At 32.6% G+C, this 20,335-nt stretch overlaps 1 protein-coding gene across 1 annotated transcript in view; it reads left to right on the forward strand.

The window, feature by feature from the left end:
• Positions 1-20,335, forward strand: part of LOC122808246 (melatonin receptor type 1C-like) — a 75,957-nt gene that overhangs the window by 48,489 nt on the left and 7,133 nt on the right. The window contains exon 2 of the mRNA XM_044079210.1: positions 18,246-19,034. Within this exon, the coding sequence (XP_043935145.1) occupies positions 18,246-19,034 (789 nt within the window). The remainder of the gene's footprint in view (positions 1-18,245; positions 19,035-20,335) is intronic.

Consider the following 20,335-nt stretch of genomic DNA (forward strand, 5'->3'; position numbering starts at 1 on the left):
AGAGTAATGGGGCAGTAATGTTCAATGAAATGTGTATCCTTCCCAACATTTTATATAAACGTAAATGCGCTTATGTCAAAAGTAATAATTCAGTAAAGGTGTTTAAAAATAAGATTTTAACAATACTATTATAGCTAAATGAAAAACTGTTAGTAACTTTTAATTAAACATTTAAACAAATGAAGTAGATAAGAAATTAATAAATCTTGAAACCATTTATAGAATTCAGATGAGAGACCATCAAGGCCATTGGCTTTCATTAATGGATTGCTACAAATTACTTTCTTAATACAGTCAGATGTATTAGATCTTGGAAAATCATAAAAATATTTTATTTTTAGAAAGAATTTCTGAAATATCTTGCTGTAAAGTTAAATTAACAATTCTATATTAGTGTAATAGGCAGCAAATGCCTCCAGTATTTTTTCTGCATCTGATAATATTCCTTATGAGAATTTAATACCATTGCTATACAAGGATTGTAATTCTGCTTTGAGTAATTTGGAGAAAAAGGAACTTCTTGTTTCTGCTTCATACACACTATTGAGAGATATTGCATCATATGGAGGCATGTTGTCCTAAGGAAATATATTTGTCACAATTAGTCACCATAAGCATCTCCACTACCTGGATCTGATCCACTTCTTGTTTATATTTTTCAGACTTTTAGATAGTTGTAATAAAATTCCAAACTACAAGTCTTCAGTGAGTCTCATAAATAGGAAATGAAATGCTAGATTCTTCATTATTAGTTAAAACAATATTTCATTTTCCCACTTATTTCCGCCATTAAAATGTTAATATTCTGTGGTCAAATCCCAAATGCATACTATACCTGATAATTTCTTCTAACCACATGTATAATAATATACATATATACATCCACAGAAATATTTCAAACATGGGTATTAATGCCTTTCTAGCCTGACAATATACCAAACTGGTTGTCCCCATTATAAATGTCCATGTTGTTCTTAAAAATATCTAAACTACTGCTTGTTTTAATGTGGTTTGGTAGTCTGTTCAATGCAACATCTGCTCTTTCAGAGAACCAGTTAGTGCACTTCCCATACCTATAGAATCTCCTGCATAGGTTGTATGATGGTTCTCTACTATGTTTGATAATCCAAACATTCTCAGAGATATTTGTTTCTAAATATTCTATATTCCTGAATAAGTTCTCCTCTTAAATATCTATGAGACAGTGTACAAGTTCAGATATTTTAGTCTTTCACAATAACTTAAATTTTCACATCCATGGATGCTCTTGATATATTTCTTCTGTATTCTTTCCAGTTTACTTATGTTTGTTTTCTTATAAAGCTTCCATATTATTATTCCATACTCATGTTTGGGTCTAATGTAATTAACAATGACTTCATCATTTCTGATTTACTATACTTTATAAAACATTTTATACAACCTATAGTTCTATAGCTATCATTAACCAATTGGTTGATATAATTAGCACAATATTTTGTAAATCAAATTGCATCAAAGCATCCTTTAGTTTTTTTATCTTCATACTCTATAAAAGTAGCATAAATGGATCTGATAACAAAATATAACTTCCCTACATAAATTGTCTATAATTACATTCATCCATCTGGATCCATGTGTTGATCTATTGCATCAGATTCGGGTGACTGCACAAGAATGGCCACACTTGCTGATTTATTATTTTTGGAATTTATAAATATTTGTTTAAAAGATCTGTGGTTAGACAACATATAATGTTTGTTACTAGATAAATGAGTCTCTTGTAAATAAACAATATTAGGGGATACTCAGCTAAATGCTTCAAAGGTTTGCTCTCTTTGATATTGTAGTTTAGCCCATTTATATTAGACACTATGTTCATGCTCCATTAGTTTTAGCAGAAAAAAAAAAAGAAAAGAAAAACCTTCTGAATTAAATTTTCCCCATGTAAGCAGAGAAAAAAACTTCTAAAAAGAGCTATTAGCCACACTGTGGACATGCAAACAGTTTTATATGTTAGAAATGATTTTATTTTTGTTAACATTTACTAGCCACTGGAGTCCATATCGAATATGGTAAAATCAGTGTACAATGAGAGATGTACCTTGAGTTTAATACCCTGCCTGTTGTTAGTAGTATATTGTCGGAACATTGCAAACTGCCCTTTAAGATGCCCACTCAGACCAACAAGTATAGGAAAGAATCACGACAGGCTTTTAGAAAAGTATGTTACTTTCTTTGCAAAGTCTCCTGTCCCAGCACATTGAATTCAGCTAAAACAGGATAAGAAACAGAAAACAGAACATTTTTTGGAGAGTGAAAGGACTTCAGGATAGGAAACTGGTACAAAACAGTTTAAAATGACCCCTGGGTAACCTTGAGTTTGCACCGAGAATTAATTAGAACTATTCAGTGGTATATATTTGCTATAGGGCACAATATTAATTATTCCAAGTTTACTACAAGTAATAACAATTAAAGACATGGCCTGAGACACAAATCTGGCCATAATAAAAACAAAACTAAATATGTCATAATTACCAACATGCTAGTGGAAGGAAATAAGGGACTCAGAAATTCAAGTATACATTTGGTATGGTAGTCAGGAAAAGCTGGCTTTATTTGCAGATGATATTATTTTGTACCTGATAAAACCAGAAAAAGACATTACAGTGTTGTGGAACATCTTGAGACAGTTACAGATCTTTTTTGGGATACAAATTTAATGAAGCTAAAACAAAGGCAATATTGGTAAATTATGTACCCACACATGAACTAGTTCAGGAATACCCATATTTATGGGGACATGAATTAAAATGATTCTAGTGTGGCAGCTAAGGATATGTGGGAAGACACTAAACAAAATATAATGCAAAAACTGAGAAAATGGAAGCTTTGTTATATGGATAAGGACAGTAAGATACAAGCAGTTAAAATGTTTTTTGTCTCTTTAGTCTTACACACAGTTCAGGCATATTTTTATCAACCAGAGGAGAAGTTGTGGTTAGCAATTAATAAAGAGCTGAAGGACTTTATCTGGGAGGGGAAGACAACAAGAGTCAAGTGGGATAAATTGATTCTTCCAGCAGAACAGGGCAGATTGGGATTACCCAATCTGAAAAGGTATTTCAGAGCTACACAGTTAAGACTCTTGTACATAGCACAAGCAGAAAACTATAATTCATAGTGGAAAGGGATGATGAAACACAGGGGAAGCTCATGAAACAAGTAGAGACTGGGATTTTGGATGCAGGCCTTTAAGGAGAATAACAATAATCATGCAGATTATTATATTCATAAAGTAGCAGAAAGTATTCTAAAAACAAAACCAACACAGGAATGGAGAAAGGAGATTCTGTCAATAGGGATGAATGCAATTAGGGATACAGACAATAGGCAAGAGGGTCTGGAAATTATTGGAGAAAACTGTCAAAGGAACCAAGGTATTGGGAGCAAATAAACAGAGAGGGAAAGATGATAGAAGGCGAAGACACCAAGAATTTATCTGGACTGCCAGTTAGAGATTGCCTTTTACACAGATATTTTATATCCCAAGTAGATTTCAAAGAATTTTTCCTCAGGCAGACAGCAAATGTTGGAGGTTTGATGAGGAAGAAAGAAATTATTTGGAACATATTTTCTGGGAGTGCGGTGAATTGGTGGACTTAAAGGATTCCCTGCAGGTTGCACTGAAGGAGATGCTGGGTGGGCAGATTGGTCTAACAAGGGCGATGATTCTTCTGAGCTATGCTACAGAATTGGAATTGCAGAGGCATGATAAGGCCTTGCTGTGTCTAATAATGGTGGCCGCCAAAAAAGCAATTACTAGAAAATGGAAATCAGAATCTAAACCAACTATAATAAAAGTATTGAATATAGTAACAGAGATAAAACAACTGGACTGGAGATCTTTAGAAAAGGGTAGGAGCAAACTACATAGGAAAAAATTGGAATTGCGGGAACAATACATACAAGGAAGAAATGAGATTTAAAAGGCGACAGGACTTAAATGAGCTATGTAATGTTAGACTGAAAAAGATTGGGTAGATTATAAGTGATGTATAATGTTGCATCTGAGAGTGTGTCAGTATGGATTGTGATGTAAAATGCTTGCAACTAGGATTGTGTCTGTGTGGTTTGTTTTCATTTGCATAAATGTATGATTGCCTATGTAGTAAGTGATGGTTTAATAAAGATGTTTCTTGTTAAAAAAAAAAGAAAAAAAAACATACAGGAATTGAATAATTTTTGTAATGTTGCTTAGGTTACATGACATATAACAATACATGTGAAGCAAAATGTTTATGTTAATTATAGTATGATTACTTTTATATGAATGTAAATTTGCCTATGTCATAAGTGATAATTCAGTAAAGGTGTTTGGAAAAAAAACATGCCAGTGGAAGAAAGTTAGTATATTTATAAGGGTGTCATAAACAGCTCATAGTATATCCTGGTCATGATTAATGAATATTCCAAATTTTCTTTTGCTAAACCAGTGACATCTAGAATAGCTGACATATTTCAAAATAACAAACAGAAAAATTAGTAATCTTAAAACTTTGTTGTTGAGCTCAGTCACAATAATTTCCAAAAATCATGAAACCCAAGTAGTGTTCCAAAGCAACAAACATTTATTTGCCACATACAAGCGATCCTCATTATTTATTTATTTATTTATTTATTTTTGTTACTGAGGGTCACTTGTCTGACTAATAAAGGATTGTTGCTTTGGAGCACTACCTGGGTTTCATGATTTTTGGAAATTATTGTGACTGAGCTCATCAACAAAGTTTTGAGACGACTAGTTTCTCTGTTTTTTTTTTCCCTCAGCACTCTTGTTGGTGAGGTTGGAAGTAAACAGATTCCTGTGCTTCTTCAGTTTTTATAGCTAACATATTTATTTCCTTACTAAACAAACTTTTATCCATGCTTGAAATAAGTATCAGAGGTTGTAAATTCAGTCAATGGACCACAATTTAACAGTTAGTTAAAGAACTGCTGATAAAATCTTTTTTCTCCCGACATTTGCTGACCATTTGGCAGGTCACTAAAATTTCTGTCACATTCTTCCCCAAAGAATTACAGCTGATGACAGCATGGCCATCATGCAGACATCAATTAGATGAGTTAATTTCCCATGCTGTTCTGACTTCTCCTTAGATGCCATGAAAGCACTCATGGGGGCTGTACACAATGGGTGCAGTGTGTGGCCACCACTTACTTCTTTGAGTGACAAAACTTATCAAGTAACCCTGTCTACATCTTCTCTCTGCCTGAGAAGATGTAGACAGGGTTACTTATCAAGTAACCCTGTCTACATCTTCTCAGGCAGATGATTCCCTGGTCTCCACCAGAGGTTCATTGGTGGGGGACATGCCCTGTAACATGCTCCTCAGCATGCCTGCTGGGAGACACAAAAAGGTAATTCCTTTTCAGTCCTCTCTCATCTTGCCCGACTTATTCAGTGCCTGGGAACCACTCATACTCAGGTTGGCTGGACCATACAGCATAGAATTTCTACCAAAATCTTGGGGGAAAACACAGGGAAAATCATTCCCTTTTACCACAGGCATATGGCATATTAGGTGTATAGCAAACATTAGCAAAATCACCAGGATTAACAAAGTGAAAAGGATTCACTGGAATTAGCAGATCTTTACATTGGTGAGAGATCGTAAGAGCTCCATTCAGCTTATGAAAGGAAGGGCTCTAACAACAAGCCTCATGTTGAACTACCAGTTTAACAACACAATTCTCATCGTCTCAGAGAATGCAAGAGTTACATAATAAGGGCAGAGAGATTAGGAAAGTAAATAGAAACAAAAGATGAAGTTATGTGCTGATGTCAGAAGGACAGCCAGAGGACATGGCCTCCAGAAAGAGCACACGATGCTAGCCAAAGCAACTTCACATGAAAAAACAAACTACTTTGTACAGTTCAGACCTGCATGTGAATATGACACTAAAGGATGCATGAACATCATCTTAGATGGAGGAAATGCCCCGAAGTTACATTGTTCAGTTTTAAAGCACTTCACTGAAGCTGCTGCTAATGTAAATGTTTTTACCCATTTCAATTATTTCCCTGTTTCTTCATCACATGACTTGTGCTCCTTTTAGGAATGCAATCAAATGGTTATATAAACGTCTAGTCATTATTTATTGTACCTCCCGTTCACTTATCCCATAGCAGTTGTTTTTGTTTCATGGGTATGCCTATGTATTGCACTTTCTTTAATTACTTTCCTTCATTTGGTTTGTGGCATTTAGCTATTTTAGTCTTTGTGCTTTAAATTTGTTAATGATGCAACCATATAAGGCATATTTTTCTATGTTTTTCCTTTATTCCAATTACTTTGACTCATGCAGTAGTTGAAATATGTTTATCTGCAATATGTTCATTACTTTAATTTACAGATATTAAATAAATAAATACATTTATGATGTACTGACATGTAGAAGAGTGACAGTAAAAGCATGTCAGTGCAAAACTTAGCACAAAGAGGTGCACAAAAAACATGAATACCAATGCGATTACAACACTCTGAAGGTCAATGTAGAAGTCCACATATCATAGTCTGCATATGTTACCTGAGTCTTCTTTTCTCTTTTTATAAAACTCAACATTTTGAGCAGTGAATTACTGTCAATAACTTGTTTATGTCAAACTAAAAGATCTCGTCATTAATTTCTACAGATTCTAATAAATTGTTCCATATACCCACTTTGCTTTAAGAAAAATAAAGTGTGTGCAGAGTTTTAAATTGCTAACAGCTGTATGAAGAGTTTCTGCTTTGGTTTAACATAGACCCATATAGTAAAGGCAGTGAGTTGCTAGAATATGTGTTAGCGGAGCATTTTATTCAAGATAGGCTGTTATGTAATTTCTCATGTTTTTGGAGAGCTAATGGAAGGATGTAAGTTCTCTCCCCCCCCCCCCACTCCCCGGATTGTTAATTGAACATCAGTGCTTCATTCTCTGACAATATTTTGTCGCTACATTTCTTTTGTATTAACTTTCAGGTTTCCCAGTCCAAACATTTGAATAACCTGAAGGGTACAGACCACAAGCACCATGGATACTTTCATTAGAGTTGTATACCTTTTAGCCACTTACAGGCATGGAATTAGGACTCTTGAATGTTTTGAGCATTTAAACAAATTCAAATGTGCCACAAAGACGTATGGCTGAAAGGGACATATGATGATTGTTGACTGGAATACTAGTACCACATTGTAGACAAACATGTATTTTTCACATACATTAAGTCTAAGATTTCCCAGTTGGCAGAACTTACTAAACACTGAAGGAAACTGATTGGGACTTCATAAGATACTTTTCTATTTTAAACAGTATCCTTAAAATATTTAATGCAACCATTTTAAGGTTACTTGACAAACAGACACCTCCAAGACAAGTCAAAGTAAAAAAATAGCATACTTTCAGGATCAACAAACTGTAAAATATGTCACATCTGAAGGGAACAGAGCTTATAAACTGAATGGAGATAAAACTATAGCCATAGAAAGCAATTAGAAACACATGCCAAATGACTTGTTATAAAACAGTTAAAATATATAGTAGCATATAATAGTGTAATAAGCATTTCTCTGAAAAAGCCATCCAGTTACTGGAAAGAAAAAAACATTCACTGAAAATCCACTGAATTATGTAGCACAATCACTAAATAAATAAATAAACAAATAAATAAAAGATAAAAACAAAAAACACTGTATGCCTTAAGTAATATTTTTCATCTATCAAGGAACTCTAAACTATAGGACAATTGCTGTACATAGTGAACTGATCATTCTAAAAACAACTAATATTTCAGCTGCACACTGACTTTCAAAAACAAGAAACAGTATGGCTCATCATCTGTCACTGACGTTCCTCTGTGTTTCTTAAGACAAAAAACAGGTTTCAACATTTGTGAAGGAATTTCACTTGACATTTGAAATGAATCGAGCACAACGCTGCTTTTCAAGAGTGGTGATTTTCATAAGGTCAAAACTATCAGCTTGTTAAACATAATTTACACCTTTTGAAATGTTCTTTTTTTTTTTCTCAAAAAATCTTTTATTAATTATATGAATAGCAAGACAATTAAAAGATTATACATAACAAGAAGGCATAAATGAACATATAACAATTTATCTAGTGATAACAACCTTCATAAGATTTTGATAAGTTATTTAGAAATAAAACATACACCATATGTACACTATATACAAGTTAGGCAACCTGAGAGAAAAAAAAAATATTTAACATTAACTATTTAATATGTTTAGAACCTTTTCTAACACAACCTTTCTAATAGCTTTTTTTTGGACTTCCACCTAAGTATCTTTGAGCATCAATAAATTTAAAAGCCATTTTCTGGAAAGTAACCCATTTTAATTTAGAACGATCAATCCAATTTTGTATTATATAAAGTTTTAGTAATGAGCAAATAAAAATGATAACATGAATATCAACTTTTGAAAGATGAATCAATGGAATATGTAGAATAGCAAATTCCCACGTCAACGTGGATTTTGATATCCCATTTTCTGCAGTCTGACTTTCAAAGATGTCCACAATCTGTGAGAAAAATGACAATACCATAGAATATGAAGGAGGTCTGCTTGGGGATGAGAACAGCATGAACATGAAGGGGACTTATTTGGGTTAAATTTGTTTAATTTGATTGGGGTAAAGTAGGCATCATTATTAATCATTAATTGTGTGTATGCTAATTTTTAAAAGGGTAAATTCCTTAGTGTGTCTAATAGCCAGGACTTTCTGAGATTCTGACAATTGGGAATTATAATTCAACCAAACATTAGATAAAGGACAGTTGTGGTCCATCATTAAAGAATTAATTAATTTATATGAGTTTGAGAGCATTTTATCAGATGATGAAAGTATTTTGATAATCGTGTTAAGGTTTTTCAATTGTGAGTCTATGGGGACCAGAGATACAAATTTGTTTTAATTATTGCTCTTAGTTGTGTAAGAATTGGTGAGTAATTCCAGTTTACTTTCAATAACTTACGCCAGTCAGATAAAGGCAAGTCAAGATATTTCAAAACATCTCCTACTTTTAGATTTTTAATTAAAGGATAGTTTGTTAAGTTCAAAAGTTTATTGTCCAATAATATATTTGGGTTTAGATGAATTGGCTGAACATGGTGCGAGATCTTTTCTAGTTTACACATTTTGAATAAGGTTTGGAAATCTCTAATCTTTTGTTTAAATACTGTAGATATATTTTTAATAAATAAACTATCCAGAGAGATAAAGGAATAGCTTCAGGATTTAAATTATTAGAAATGACATAATTATACCATAATTTTATCCATAAAGAGTGATTTGGATAAGAAGTGTTATTGAATTTAGAGATAGTAAGAAGTTTATTGGATGAGACAATCAAATAATAGAGATAAAGATTAGGTAAACCCAAACCTCCCTTGTCCTTCAAAAATGCCAATCTAGAATAGGAAATTCTAACAGATTTAGGGAACCATATGAATTTTGCCAAAGCTTTATTTACAGACTCAAAAAATTTTTGAAATTATCTGATCAGATGATGAGAATTGGTAAAGAAATTTAGGCAGAATATTCATTTTAATAATGGCCACCCTTGAAAGAAATGAAAGGTTTAGATGCTTCCATCTGTCCATATCAGACAATATAGAGTTCCATAATTTATTAATATTATTTTGAAAGGAAGATTTATTATTGTGTTCTAAATTGATTCCTAAATATTTTATATTATAAGTAAACTGAAAATGATCATCTGGAAACAAAAAGATTTGTGTGCTAAATGATTTAAGGGAAAAATATGAGTTTTTGTAGAATTTAAAAGATAGTTGGAAACCAAAGAAAAATAATCAATAGAATTCATTATTTTTCTGTAAGCAGATAATGGAGTTTGAAAGTAGATTACTAAGTCATCCCGAAAAGCAGAGAAATGAATATTAGTATTAAGAATTCTAGGGATGTTATGAAAAGTATTTTGAGTAATAAACAATAGCAAAGGTTCTAAGTAAATGTTGAAAAGAAAAGGGGACAATGGACAACCCTGTCTTGTTCCTTTAGTGATCTTTATCGAGCAGAAAATTGACCATTAATGTATAGTCTAGTAAACATATTCTTGTATAAAACTTTTAAAAAAATTATAAAGAATAAGGGAATATTAAAACATAACATAGTTTGAAATAGAAAGTTCCAACATACTCTGTCAAAGGCATTTGATGCATCTATAATCAAAGCATATATAGGGTTTGGATTTTTCTTAATGAGATGAAGTATAGTCTCTAAAGATAGAGTATTATCCCAAGCATGTCTCTGAGACATAAAACCTGATTGATCTGACGAGATAATTGAGGGTAAAATCCGTTTCAATCTGTTAGCCAGAATAGATGACAGAATCTTAATATCCACGTTAATTAAAGAAATGGGTCTATAATTAACTGGGTCAGATTTATCTTTATTCTTTTTTAGAATTAGAATGGTTTTGGATGTGTTCCAATGAATATCTGAGATATCATTAACTCTTATATGATTGTAAACTTTAAATAGAAAGGGAAGAACTACCAATTTGAAAGTTTTGAAAAATTCTGGAGTAAAACCATCAGGTCCCGAAGATTTACCCAATTTAAGATTATCTATTGAATCCGAGATTTCTTGTACCGATATAGGGGTAGAAAGTAGTTTTTGCTGATTATCATTAAGTTTAGGGAACTGCAAAGAGTCTAAAAAGAGTTTTGAGTGATTATCTTTAACAGAATTAGAAGAACCTGAATATAACTCAGTGTAAAGAGAGGTGAAAAGTTGAATAATCTCTTCATCAGTATTATATAATCTGTTATTATAAGATAAAGATGTAATATTTGGATTTCTGAAGTTAACTTTAATAATTCTCGCTAACAATTTAGATGGAACCTGGGCCCACTCTGAATATGAAGCAAGTAGCTTTTGTTCAGCTAAGTAGAGGTTATTTTGGTGAAGCAGAATTAAATCTTTCTGACAATCAAAAATTTGTTTTTCTAAAGTAGCATCATAGTTCAGACTAAGATGATTTTCCAATGAAGAAATTCTTGATTTTAAGAATTCCTCTTTCTTAAAGAATTGTTTTTTGAAAAAAGCAGCTTTACTAATAAATAAACCTCTTAATCTTGCTTTACATGCAGCCCATTGTATGTCATAAGGAATGTCTGATGATTCAAGACTATTCACCATTTCATTTAGGATTTCTGAAGCTTGTTTGCAAATATCTTCATTTGACAATAAGTTATTATTTAAGGTCCACTTATTAAACATAGTTTTATTTTTGATATTGGGTTTTATGTTCAATTTTAGTGAAATTCTTGAGTGATCCGAAAAGAATCTGGGTTCTGTAGTAAAGTCCACAATATATTTTGAAATATAATCTGAAATTAGAAAGAAGTCTAATCTGGACCACGAATGATAGCACTTAGAATAATAAGTATATATATCATTCTTGTTTATATTTTTAACAGTCTTGGAGGGATCTATTAAATTATATTCTGTCATCAAATCATTTATAGCCAGAGTAGATTGAAGATTATAGGTGACAGTGGAGCGGAACGATCAATTACAGGGTTTATAACTGCATTCCAGTCACCACCCACTATAATATGATGATCCTTATAGGATGCAAGAATATTGTAAATTTTTAAAATGAACAAATGTTGTGAATTACATGGGCCATATAGATTTAAAATTAATAAGGGTTTGTCCAAACCAGCAATAGAAGCGGTAAATAAGCACCACCTCCCCTCGTCATCAAATTTCTCATCAATAATATTCCCAATGAATTTTTGTTTAATGATTATAGCTACACCTCTGGAGTTAGATGAGTCACCTAAAGCTATAATCTTTTTGATCCATTTTTTTTAACTCTTTATTCCAATCAATATGTGAAATATGGGTCTCTTGAATAAAACAAATGTTAGCCTGTGATTTAAAGATCACATGAAATAATAGTGACTTTTTCACTTTATCTTGAATGCCTCTAACATTCCAAGAATCTAAAATTATGTCAACAGGCATATTCTACAAGTATAATCATTATTGATGCTATAAAAGTGAACTCAAGGTGCAAATCCAACACAACATTAAAAAGAAGAAGAAAAAAATAAAAGAAAAACAGTCTTTAAGTATTCAAGCAAGTCATCAAATAACATTTGTTGAAAAAAAAGAAAAAGTTTTTAAGAACCATGAAATGTATAATAATAACCTTTATCCTAACCCTAGTGCCTACCCACCAATGCCCCTGTGATAAAGGAAGAGCAGAAGGACATGAAAAAACATTGTAATTATAGATAATAATAACCTCAAGTTAGAATATAAATTACTCAAAGGAAGCCTAACATAACATAAAGTCCGAGTAATACTACTAAAAATATATACAAAATTAACTAATTTCAAGGCGTCCAACATGCTTAATCCCTACTTCTAATACTAATCTAAAGCTCCTATCCTTAAATTGAAATTTATAGTGATTAAATGTATTTCCTCAAGTATTTCAAGAGAAAGAGAAACAAGTAAATAATAAATAAATCACACTCTGCTTAACTAGAACACTCTATCATAAGAAGTAATACAATTAAAACTGAAAGATATGTAAGATAACATATATAAGTATAACAAAACCAACTGGTAACATTATAATATAAGTAAATAAGCATAGCATTACTGAACTAAAGATAATAGTCATGCACTATCTACTGAACCTTCTTTAGTACTTTAGTGATAATTTCATTAATCAACATGACCATTAGTATGATAAAAGCACTAATACCTGTAGAATGAGTATTTAGTTATAGTTCAAATAAAGCAAAAACAACTACCAAGCAACCATATCTCAAAATGAAAAACAATTCAGTCTGGAGATGCATCTATTAACTAGATAATAATAGTACAGGAACTATTCAAAATGAAATATTATAAGCTGTAAGGTTTTAACACTAGTTAATATACATGAATAAAGTATAATTATATTATTAAATAGTAACTTAAACATCATCATATATATTGGACTGAATGTACAACAATGTGCATACATATAATTTTAAATCTATTTTTTGAATATTTTACTAATGACTCTGTTAGGTTATGTAGCCATACTATTCTTCTAAGCTATAGATGTAACATAGCAAAACAGCATGAAAAGACAAGGCTTTTAAAGTAAACATTTTGAACATCTAATTAAAACAGAAACAAGCAAGCTAAATGCAGTAAATCTAAGGGCTAAAATATATACATGTAGATTCAGCTAATCATATTAAAGATAGTTATTTCAAACCTTTCAAATAAGTAAAGGCTTTCTTAAACATAAACTACTAATCATAAATATCACATCCAGCCTCTGAGAAGAGAGAGAGCAGAGAATAGAAAGAACATGAAACTTTCATATGAACAGGTATACTTTGTAACATTTGTCAAATTAAACACTTCAGTATAATATAAAATATTGTATGAAAAATATTCTGAATGGGAAAATATGTTCATTTCTTTACACATCCTTTAGAATTTTAATATATAAAACTAACCTGTTCATTTGTTTCCAGAAACATTTTCACTCTGCTTTATGAAAGTAGCAGCTTGCTTTGAAGTCATGCAGACACACTAAAAGTCACTGAATATATTATGTGACATGAATCTGTTTAAATTTAAAAAGCAACCTTCATTTATGAAGAGAAAACACTTTAAATAATAGCCAGATCTATTAAAAAGTTAGTGCTATTTGAATACTTGTTGAAAACAAGCAGACTTGTGTATTTGAAACTGTCCTTCTTTCCTCACAAATGATGACATCACCATCCATCTCAGAGAGACTGTAGTGTGCGCATGTTCATGCAGAGCATCAGCTGGAACTCTGAGGGGAAGATTTTCTTGCTAGAGTGTTGAGATGGAATGTTTTTCCCTCCAAAAATCATTTAGCTTACACAGAAGGCTGTAACTTCAAAGCTTGTAGTATAATTAACATATTATCTATTTACACAGCAAGCATATGTGAGAGAAAGAGAAAAAAGTAAATACAGGAATTTAAATGCTTCTATTAATCCACACAAATCTAACAAGCATATATCCTGTCACTGCACACTGTCACACCAAATCCATCATGTGTAAATTACATGACAAGTTCTTAAGGTAAGATAATTATGTCACACCAGAATTACAAATCATGTAACACAAATACTGTCAGATTAAAGAAAAGAAAAGATGAAACCTTATTGTAGTTCTTTAACAGTAGAATATTAAGATACAGTGTCAGGAAGCTTTTTAAATGTTTTAAGAAAAATGTCTTTTGCATCTTTAGGATCTGAACATACAAATCTTTTGTCATTAGTTGTGAAAGACAAGGTATTAGGATATGCCATTCGAAATCTAATCCCTCTTTTTATCAAGTCAGCACAATAGGGGGCTAGTTTTTGTCTATTTAATTTGATCTGTGCAGGAAGATCTTGGGAAAATTATAGTTTGTGAGACTTCCATATGAATTGTTTCTTTGTTTTAGCAGTTTCTAGGATCTGGAAAGTGTCTTGAAAGTTTAGTAACTTAGTATAAATTAACCTTGGTGTGGAAGAATCTTGCTTTGTACGCAGTGTTCTGTGTGCTCTCTCTACAATTATAGATTTTGAAGAAGCTTCACAATTTAACAGTGTTTCAAAGATATTTTTAGTCACAGATAACAAGTTTTTATTGTCATAAGATTCAGGTAAACCACGAATAATGATGTTATTTCTTGACTCCTGGCTTCCAGATCCAATATTTTAGCTTGTAAATCTGAAACAGTTTTATCTCTAGATTTAAAGTCACTTTCCAATAAGTCTGTTTTAACCTCCAAAGCTAAGATTTTATTTTCAATAGTAACAATACTATCGTTTATTTGCTTTAAAGATTTACTAAAGTCTGCAAACTGTTCTGAAAAGTTTTGTATAGCACTTTGGATTGGTTTTAATGCTATTTTTAGTTCTTCTAAAAGGAAATTTGAGCCATTTAAATCTTTATTACTTACATTAAAAGTTTCTGTAGGTTGTCTAGATGATTTCAATCTTTTTGAACCTGAATCTTTTTCAGGAGAGAGCATTGAAGTATATTTGGCCTTTGTAGGCTGAGTCTCCATGGAGTCAGATTTTGTAGCCATGCCCAGAAATGGAATGCAGTTAACAGGATACCAGGAACCAGGAACAGACTGGAGCAGTAGGAGTCCCAGCAGCAGAGAGACCAGGAATGTTCTGAGGTAAAATAAATCCCAGGATAATAATTCCAGAAGAAAAAATAATCCAAATGCGTAGAAAAAGATTTATAAAATCTTTTAGTATAAAAATTTGAGGAAAAAGGTTGATGTAAAGTTGTAAAAAAAAAACAAAAGTTAAATAGCTGTGAGGAGCTCAGAGAGTAAGGACTAGACTAGTCGGCGGCCATCTTGGAATCTCACCTTTTGAAAGGTTCTAGAAAAAGTAGTTTATGTGCTACTGTAATAATATCCCCTGGAATATAACAAATTACTATCAAACCAATGAAATTAATTGTGTATTCATTAATTTAAATAAATTATATTATACTGCTACAATTTCCTCAGATTTTCTTAAGACTTTCAGCCTGCTTGATTATAATATTATAATCAAAAAACTTGGTGAAATTTCTTGCCAGCCAAATTCTCTGGCAGGTTTTTCAGTGATTTATATGAGAAAAAGCAGGCCATATCATGGCAGACTACATTGCCTGATTTCAATTTTCTAGTCTCAAATATTCAAGGGAAATGATCTTAGGTGCACCCAATTTTCCATATACAACATTGAGATGTACTGTCATGTAAAAGGAATTCAAGTAATGCAATTTGCTGATAATGCTGTCCTTTTCCACAGTACCAATATGCAAGACAAAGAAGCACATGATCTACAGCTAAGCATCAACACTATCATTACCAGGACAGGCAAAAACAGATGTACGAAATGAAAAAAAAAATTATTTTGGCAAAAATTATATGACCTTAACCTCAGCATACGTTCTTTCCTATAAAAATGTCAAAAGAGCATCTGGACCATTAGAGCACCAAAACTACTGAATGCACTTTGTGATTCTTGTAGAACATTAACTGATTTTCAAAAAAAAAAAAAAAAAACATGTTGAAGTCAGAGACAAGGAAACTATTTATAAATTAGGGAGTCTTCCCAGTGTCAAAGCTTTCTTAAATCTGGAAACAATAATTTCACTAGTTTGGGCATTAATTCAAAAATTTTTTTCTAAAATTCTTCTCTAATGGACAATCTCTGCAACATTCTGATAGAGCAACCTGCATGCAGTTATAATAGAATCGTAACGTTTACTGTCCATTGTCTCTCAGCTAGTCCTCTCTGTAATGCACTTGTTGAAGCTAACTGGATGATGTTTAATTATAAAATAGTTTATGACTAACATGCCTTTACTTTCAAGCTATGTGGGATTAAGTGCTCTCATTTGTTTAACCCACTATCCTGGCATAAAACTAACGGTACTACGACTCAATTCTAAAACTCCTATATAGTGCCACCATGGTCACGAAAATGGGTGATGAGTGACTCTTAGAGTCACTCTTTTTATCTGTCTGGACCAACTTTACTTCATGTTTTAGAAGAGGGTGATTTTTATCAACATTTAAATATCTGCTCAGGCAATTCTTTCTTCAAACAAAAGTGAGTTTGAACTATAGCTAGCCACCTTAAATAATACTACTATGATTTACCTAAAATTTGTTTGTGTACCATCTTTATTTCATTACCCTTTGTTTATACCATTTCTTTGTTAAATCAAAATTGTTGCAGGCTATCTGGATATAAACTTTAAGGTGCATTTACTTGTGCACTTATTTCTGAGCATAAAATGTATTACATTCTCGGGAATACTTTATGACATTCAATACCTCCTCATCATGGACTATTTATGACTGTCTCCAGAAAAATACATCGTTTAACATGAGCATATTTGGACTAAAATCTTCATGTACAACTTTTAAGATTACTTACCATAGAAGAATGTATTCTTGTTGCTGTCCCATGAAGAATAAATCTTTGCATTACTGACCATCTCTATAATTTTCTTGCTTTCTCAGCAAAACATTAATGTTTTCATACTGCGGCTGAATCATCTCTACAGTCTACAAATTTCATCTCCGACTACTGAGTTCTGTTAACTTACACTGGCTTTCTCTGTCGCAATTTGTTTTACATGTCATTTATTACACATTTTTGTTTATGTCAGCCTTACAAGTAGATTGTACTCATTGTGATATCAGCTATTTTTGTGTATTTCATGTAAAGTATGAATTGTGCTTTTGGGAAACCTTTTTTTCCTTGAATCCCCTCTTAAATAGTTTCTGCCCAGCAGGGCTAACCCTGTTTAAAATACAAATAAATTAATGTTTTGCGGCCTACAGTTACTTACACAGTTGATATAGTAGTTGTGCCAAGTGGTGACCCTGACCCTGGTACTACGGTGCTGTTATTATTATCTTCATACAAGGCCGGTTGCCTAATCAGACTAAAGTGTTAGGCTTGGAAGCATAAAATGAAAAGGAAATTTTGGGGAGATATCCTACAGCAGATGTAGATACCTATTTCCATGGTGACTAATGTCTTATCTGCATAAGCCCTCGCTCTGTTGGTGTTGGCCTGGTTGTCTTTCTTATTTCCATCCTTCATGCTTCACTAAATGTAATAAGAAATAATCAAAATCAAGAATGAAGGACGGTCATTTGACCCACTCTAACCATGACTGTTTAAGTTCTTTAGCTGTGAATAATACATAAAAGGTAACATCTTTTATCAGCCAGCCAGACCTAAAATGCAAGCAAATTGTAACAATCTGTTTACACACAATAGTACATTTTAATAGCAAATAGTAGTATGTAATTGTTTTGACTGAACTGTTAAGCAGCACAATTATGTTTTGGCATGGGACAGTTCATCTCTCAGCATGGATGCCAAAAACAGAATCTGTACAATTAAATTTTCTTTTCAGTCAAGTACTACTGTTGGTCTAGCCCACTAGATTGGAAGAAGCACAAGCCCATGACTGAGAACAAGGGGCTAAAGTTTAGACTGGACATGCCTGGTAAACAAGTTATAAACTAAAATCAGTAAAACTATGTTAAATACCAAGTCAATTATTCTGTTTTAAGTATCTCTGCAATCTGGCACTTCAAGGACTCACTTACATTTTTATAATTTTATAGCAAAAGAATTTTACATATCTGCTTCTGTTTTAGGTAATGTATTTGTTATCAGCCTATCAGTTGCCGACTTGATGGTTGCTGTTTATCCATACCCATTAATTTTGACTGCTGTTCTCAATGATGGATGGATTGTGGGAAACACTCACTGTCAGGTCTCTGGAATCATTCTAAATATTAGCCTCCTTGCATCTGTCTATAACATCTTGGCAATTGCAATCAATCGCTACTTCTACATTTGCCATAGGAGCAAATATGACAAAATTTACAGCACACAGAACACTATCCTCTGGCTCTGTTTCATCTGGGCATTGACTGTTGCCGCACTGATGCCAATTGTTGCAGTGGGTGCGCTGCGCTATGTAGAACAGATATTCTCATGCACTTTTACACAGTCTGTTAACCCATCTAGTGATATTACAGTGGCATTTATTCATTTCATAATACCCATGGCTATTATAATTTATTGCTATGCAAGGATCTGGATATTGGTCATTAAGGTGAAATATCGGGTCAGAAAAGATGGCAAGCAGAAGTTGAAATCAGCAGAAATCAAGAGCTTTCTGAGCATGTTTATAGTCTTTGTGCTGTTTACAATATGTTGGGCCCCCTTCAGTATAAATAGTCTGGGCATGGGCTTTAGCCCTCCAGGGAAGGCTCCCAATTTTCCAAGCTGGCTGTTTGTCATGAGCTACTTTTCCACCTTCTTCAACAGCTGCATAAATGGCATTGTCTATGGTGTGTTTAATCAGAACTTCAGACAGGAGTATAAAAATATTATTTTACTGCTCTGGCTGCCAAGACTGTTTTGCAAGAAGACATCAATCAAATTAATAAACAATGGGAAATAAGGCATCATTTTCTCAGACAGTAAGTCTGAAACATCTTTAAAGAAGATCTATGGATTTCAGTAATACTTTATTAAATATATTTTTTCACATGGTTATTCTCGCTTCAAAGTCATTAACATTGGTCAGTACTTATAAAAGCATGACCTTCCAAAGTAGAAATAATATTTATAAGAATTGTGCAGCATTAACATTCTCATTTAAATTGAAATCAAAACAGGAATTTCAATTATGTTTTGAAATACTGTCACTGGTTAAATAGTAATTCCAACATTCAGAATAAAAAATCTTCTTTTGTTATGTATAAAACAATTATGTAGTGTTGTACACTATATCAATAATATATTCTTGTGTGGTTTTTCATCCTATTTCAGTAGTGTTTTTGACAGAAGTGCTGATCAGTATGTTAGGAGTTCAAGTGAGATGGATAAATAGTCTGAGCCAAAAACAACATCTTAGAAACTTCTGACAGAAAAAGCCACTAAGGCAAAAGTCCAATGTTGTTGCCTCCTAAATGCAACAAAATCACATGTAGAGCCTGAGTCTAAGGAATCAACCATTGAAACCTGGATAAAAACTGAACACACCATAAACCTGGGTAACCCTTGCAGACCACTTTGACTGACAATGTATCAAAGTCCATGGTGAGCCACTGGGTTAAACTGCTGCTCTCTTAGCTGCTAGTAAAATGCAGTAATGACCCAACACAACCACATGCATTGCACCTGAAAAAGAAATAGCTATTAACATCTAGAAACATCTGTCTAATGTATTTCAAAAAGGCATTAGAAGATCAACATCCAACCCTCTTTATGACTTCATTAGATTGACCCTCCTTAGCCAGGTCAATAGCTCTCCCCATAAAGAAAAAGTGAAATGATAGACTTACAGAAGGCAAATTCTGGACCTCTAGTGCCTTATGGAGAAATGTACAAAGCTCACTGTGGTAATAGCTTTATTCTTAGGCTCTTGGAAAACTAACTTCCAGTGCAGAATAGGAGAATGTAAGTGCAAAAGGATTTTGCCCCATCGAATCAGACACAATAATATGGAGATACATATAAGCAATTTACATAAATGACCATGAGATTGTTGATCCATCCTAGAAATAATAAGCCAGACAGAAACTGAATTACCAAACAAATATATATCCTCCAAATCCTCCTAGCTAAACAAAGAAGAAAAACCTCACCTACGCTGAACACTCCCTCAGTATATCTAGGCAACTAATGTAGCATACATGATGTAGAGAGAATAGCTGGGCATTAACTTATAAAT

Source organism: Protopterus annectens, chromosome 8.part0, assembly GCF_019279795.1.
Source record: "Protopterus annectens isolate FY-2018-M chromosome 8.part0, PAN1.0, whole genome shotgun sequence".
Lineage (NCBI taxonomy): Eukaryota > Metazoa > Chordata > Ceratodontiformes > Protopteridae > Protopterus > Protopterus annectens.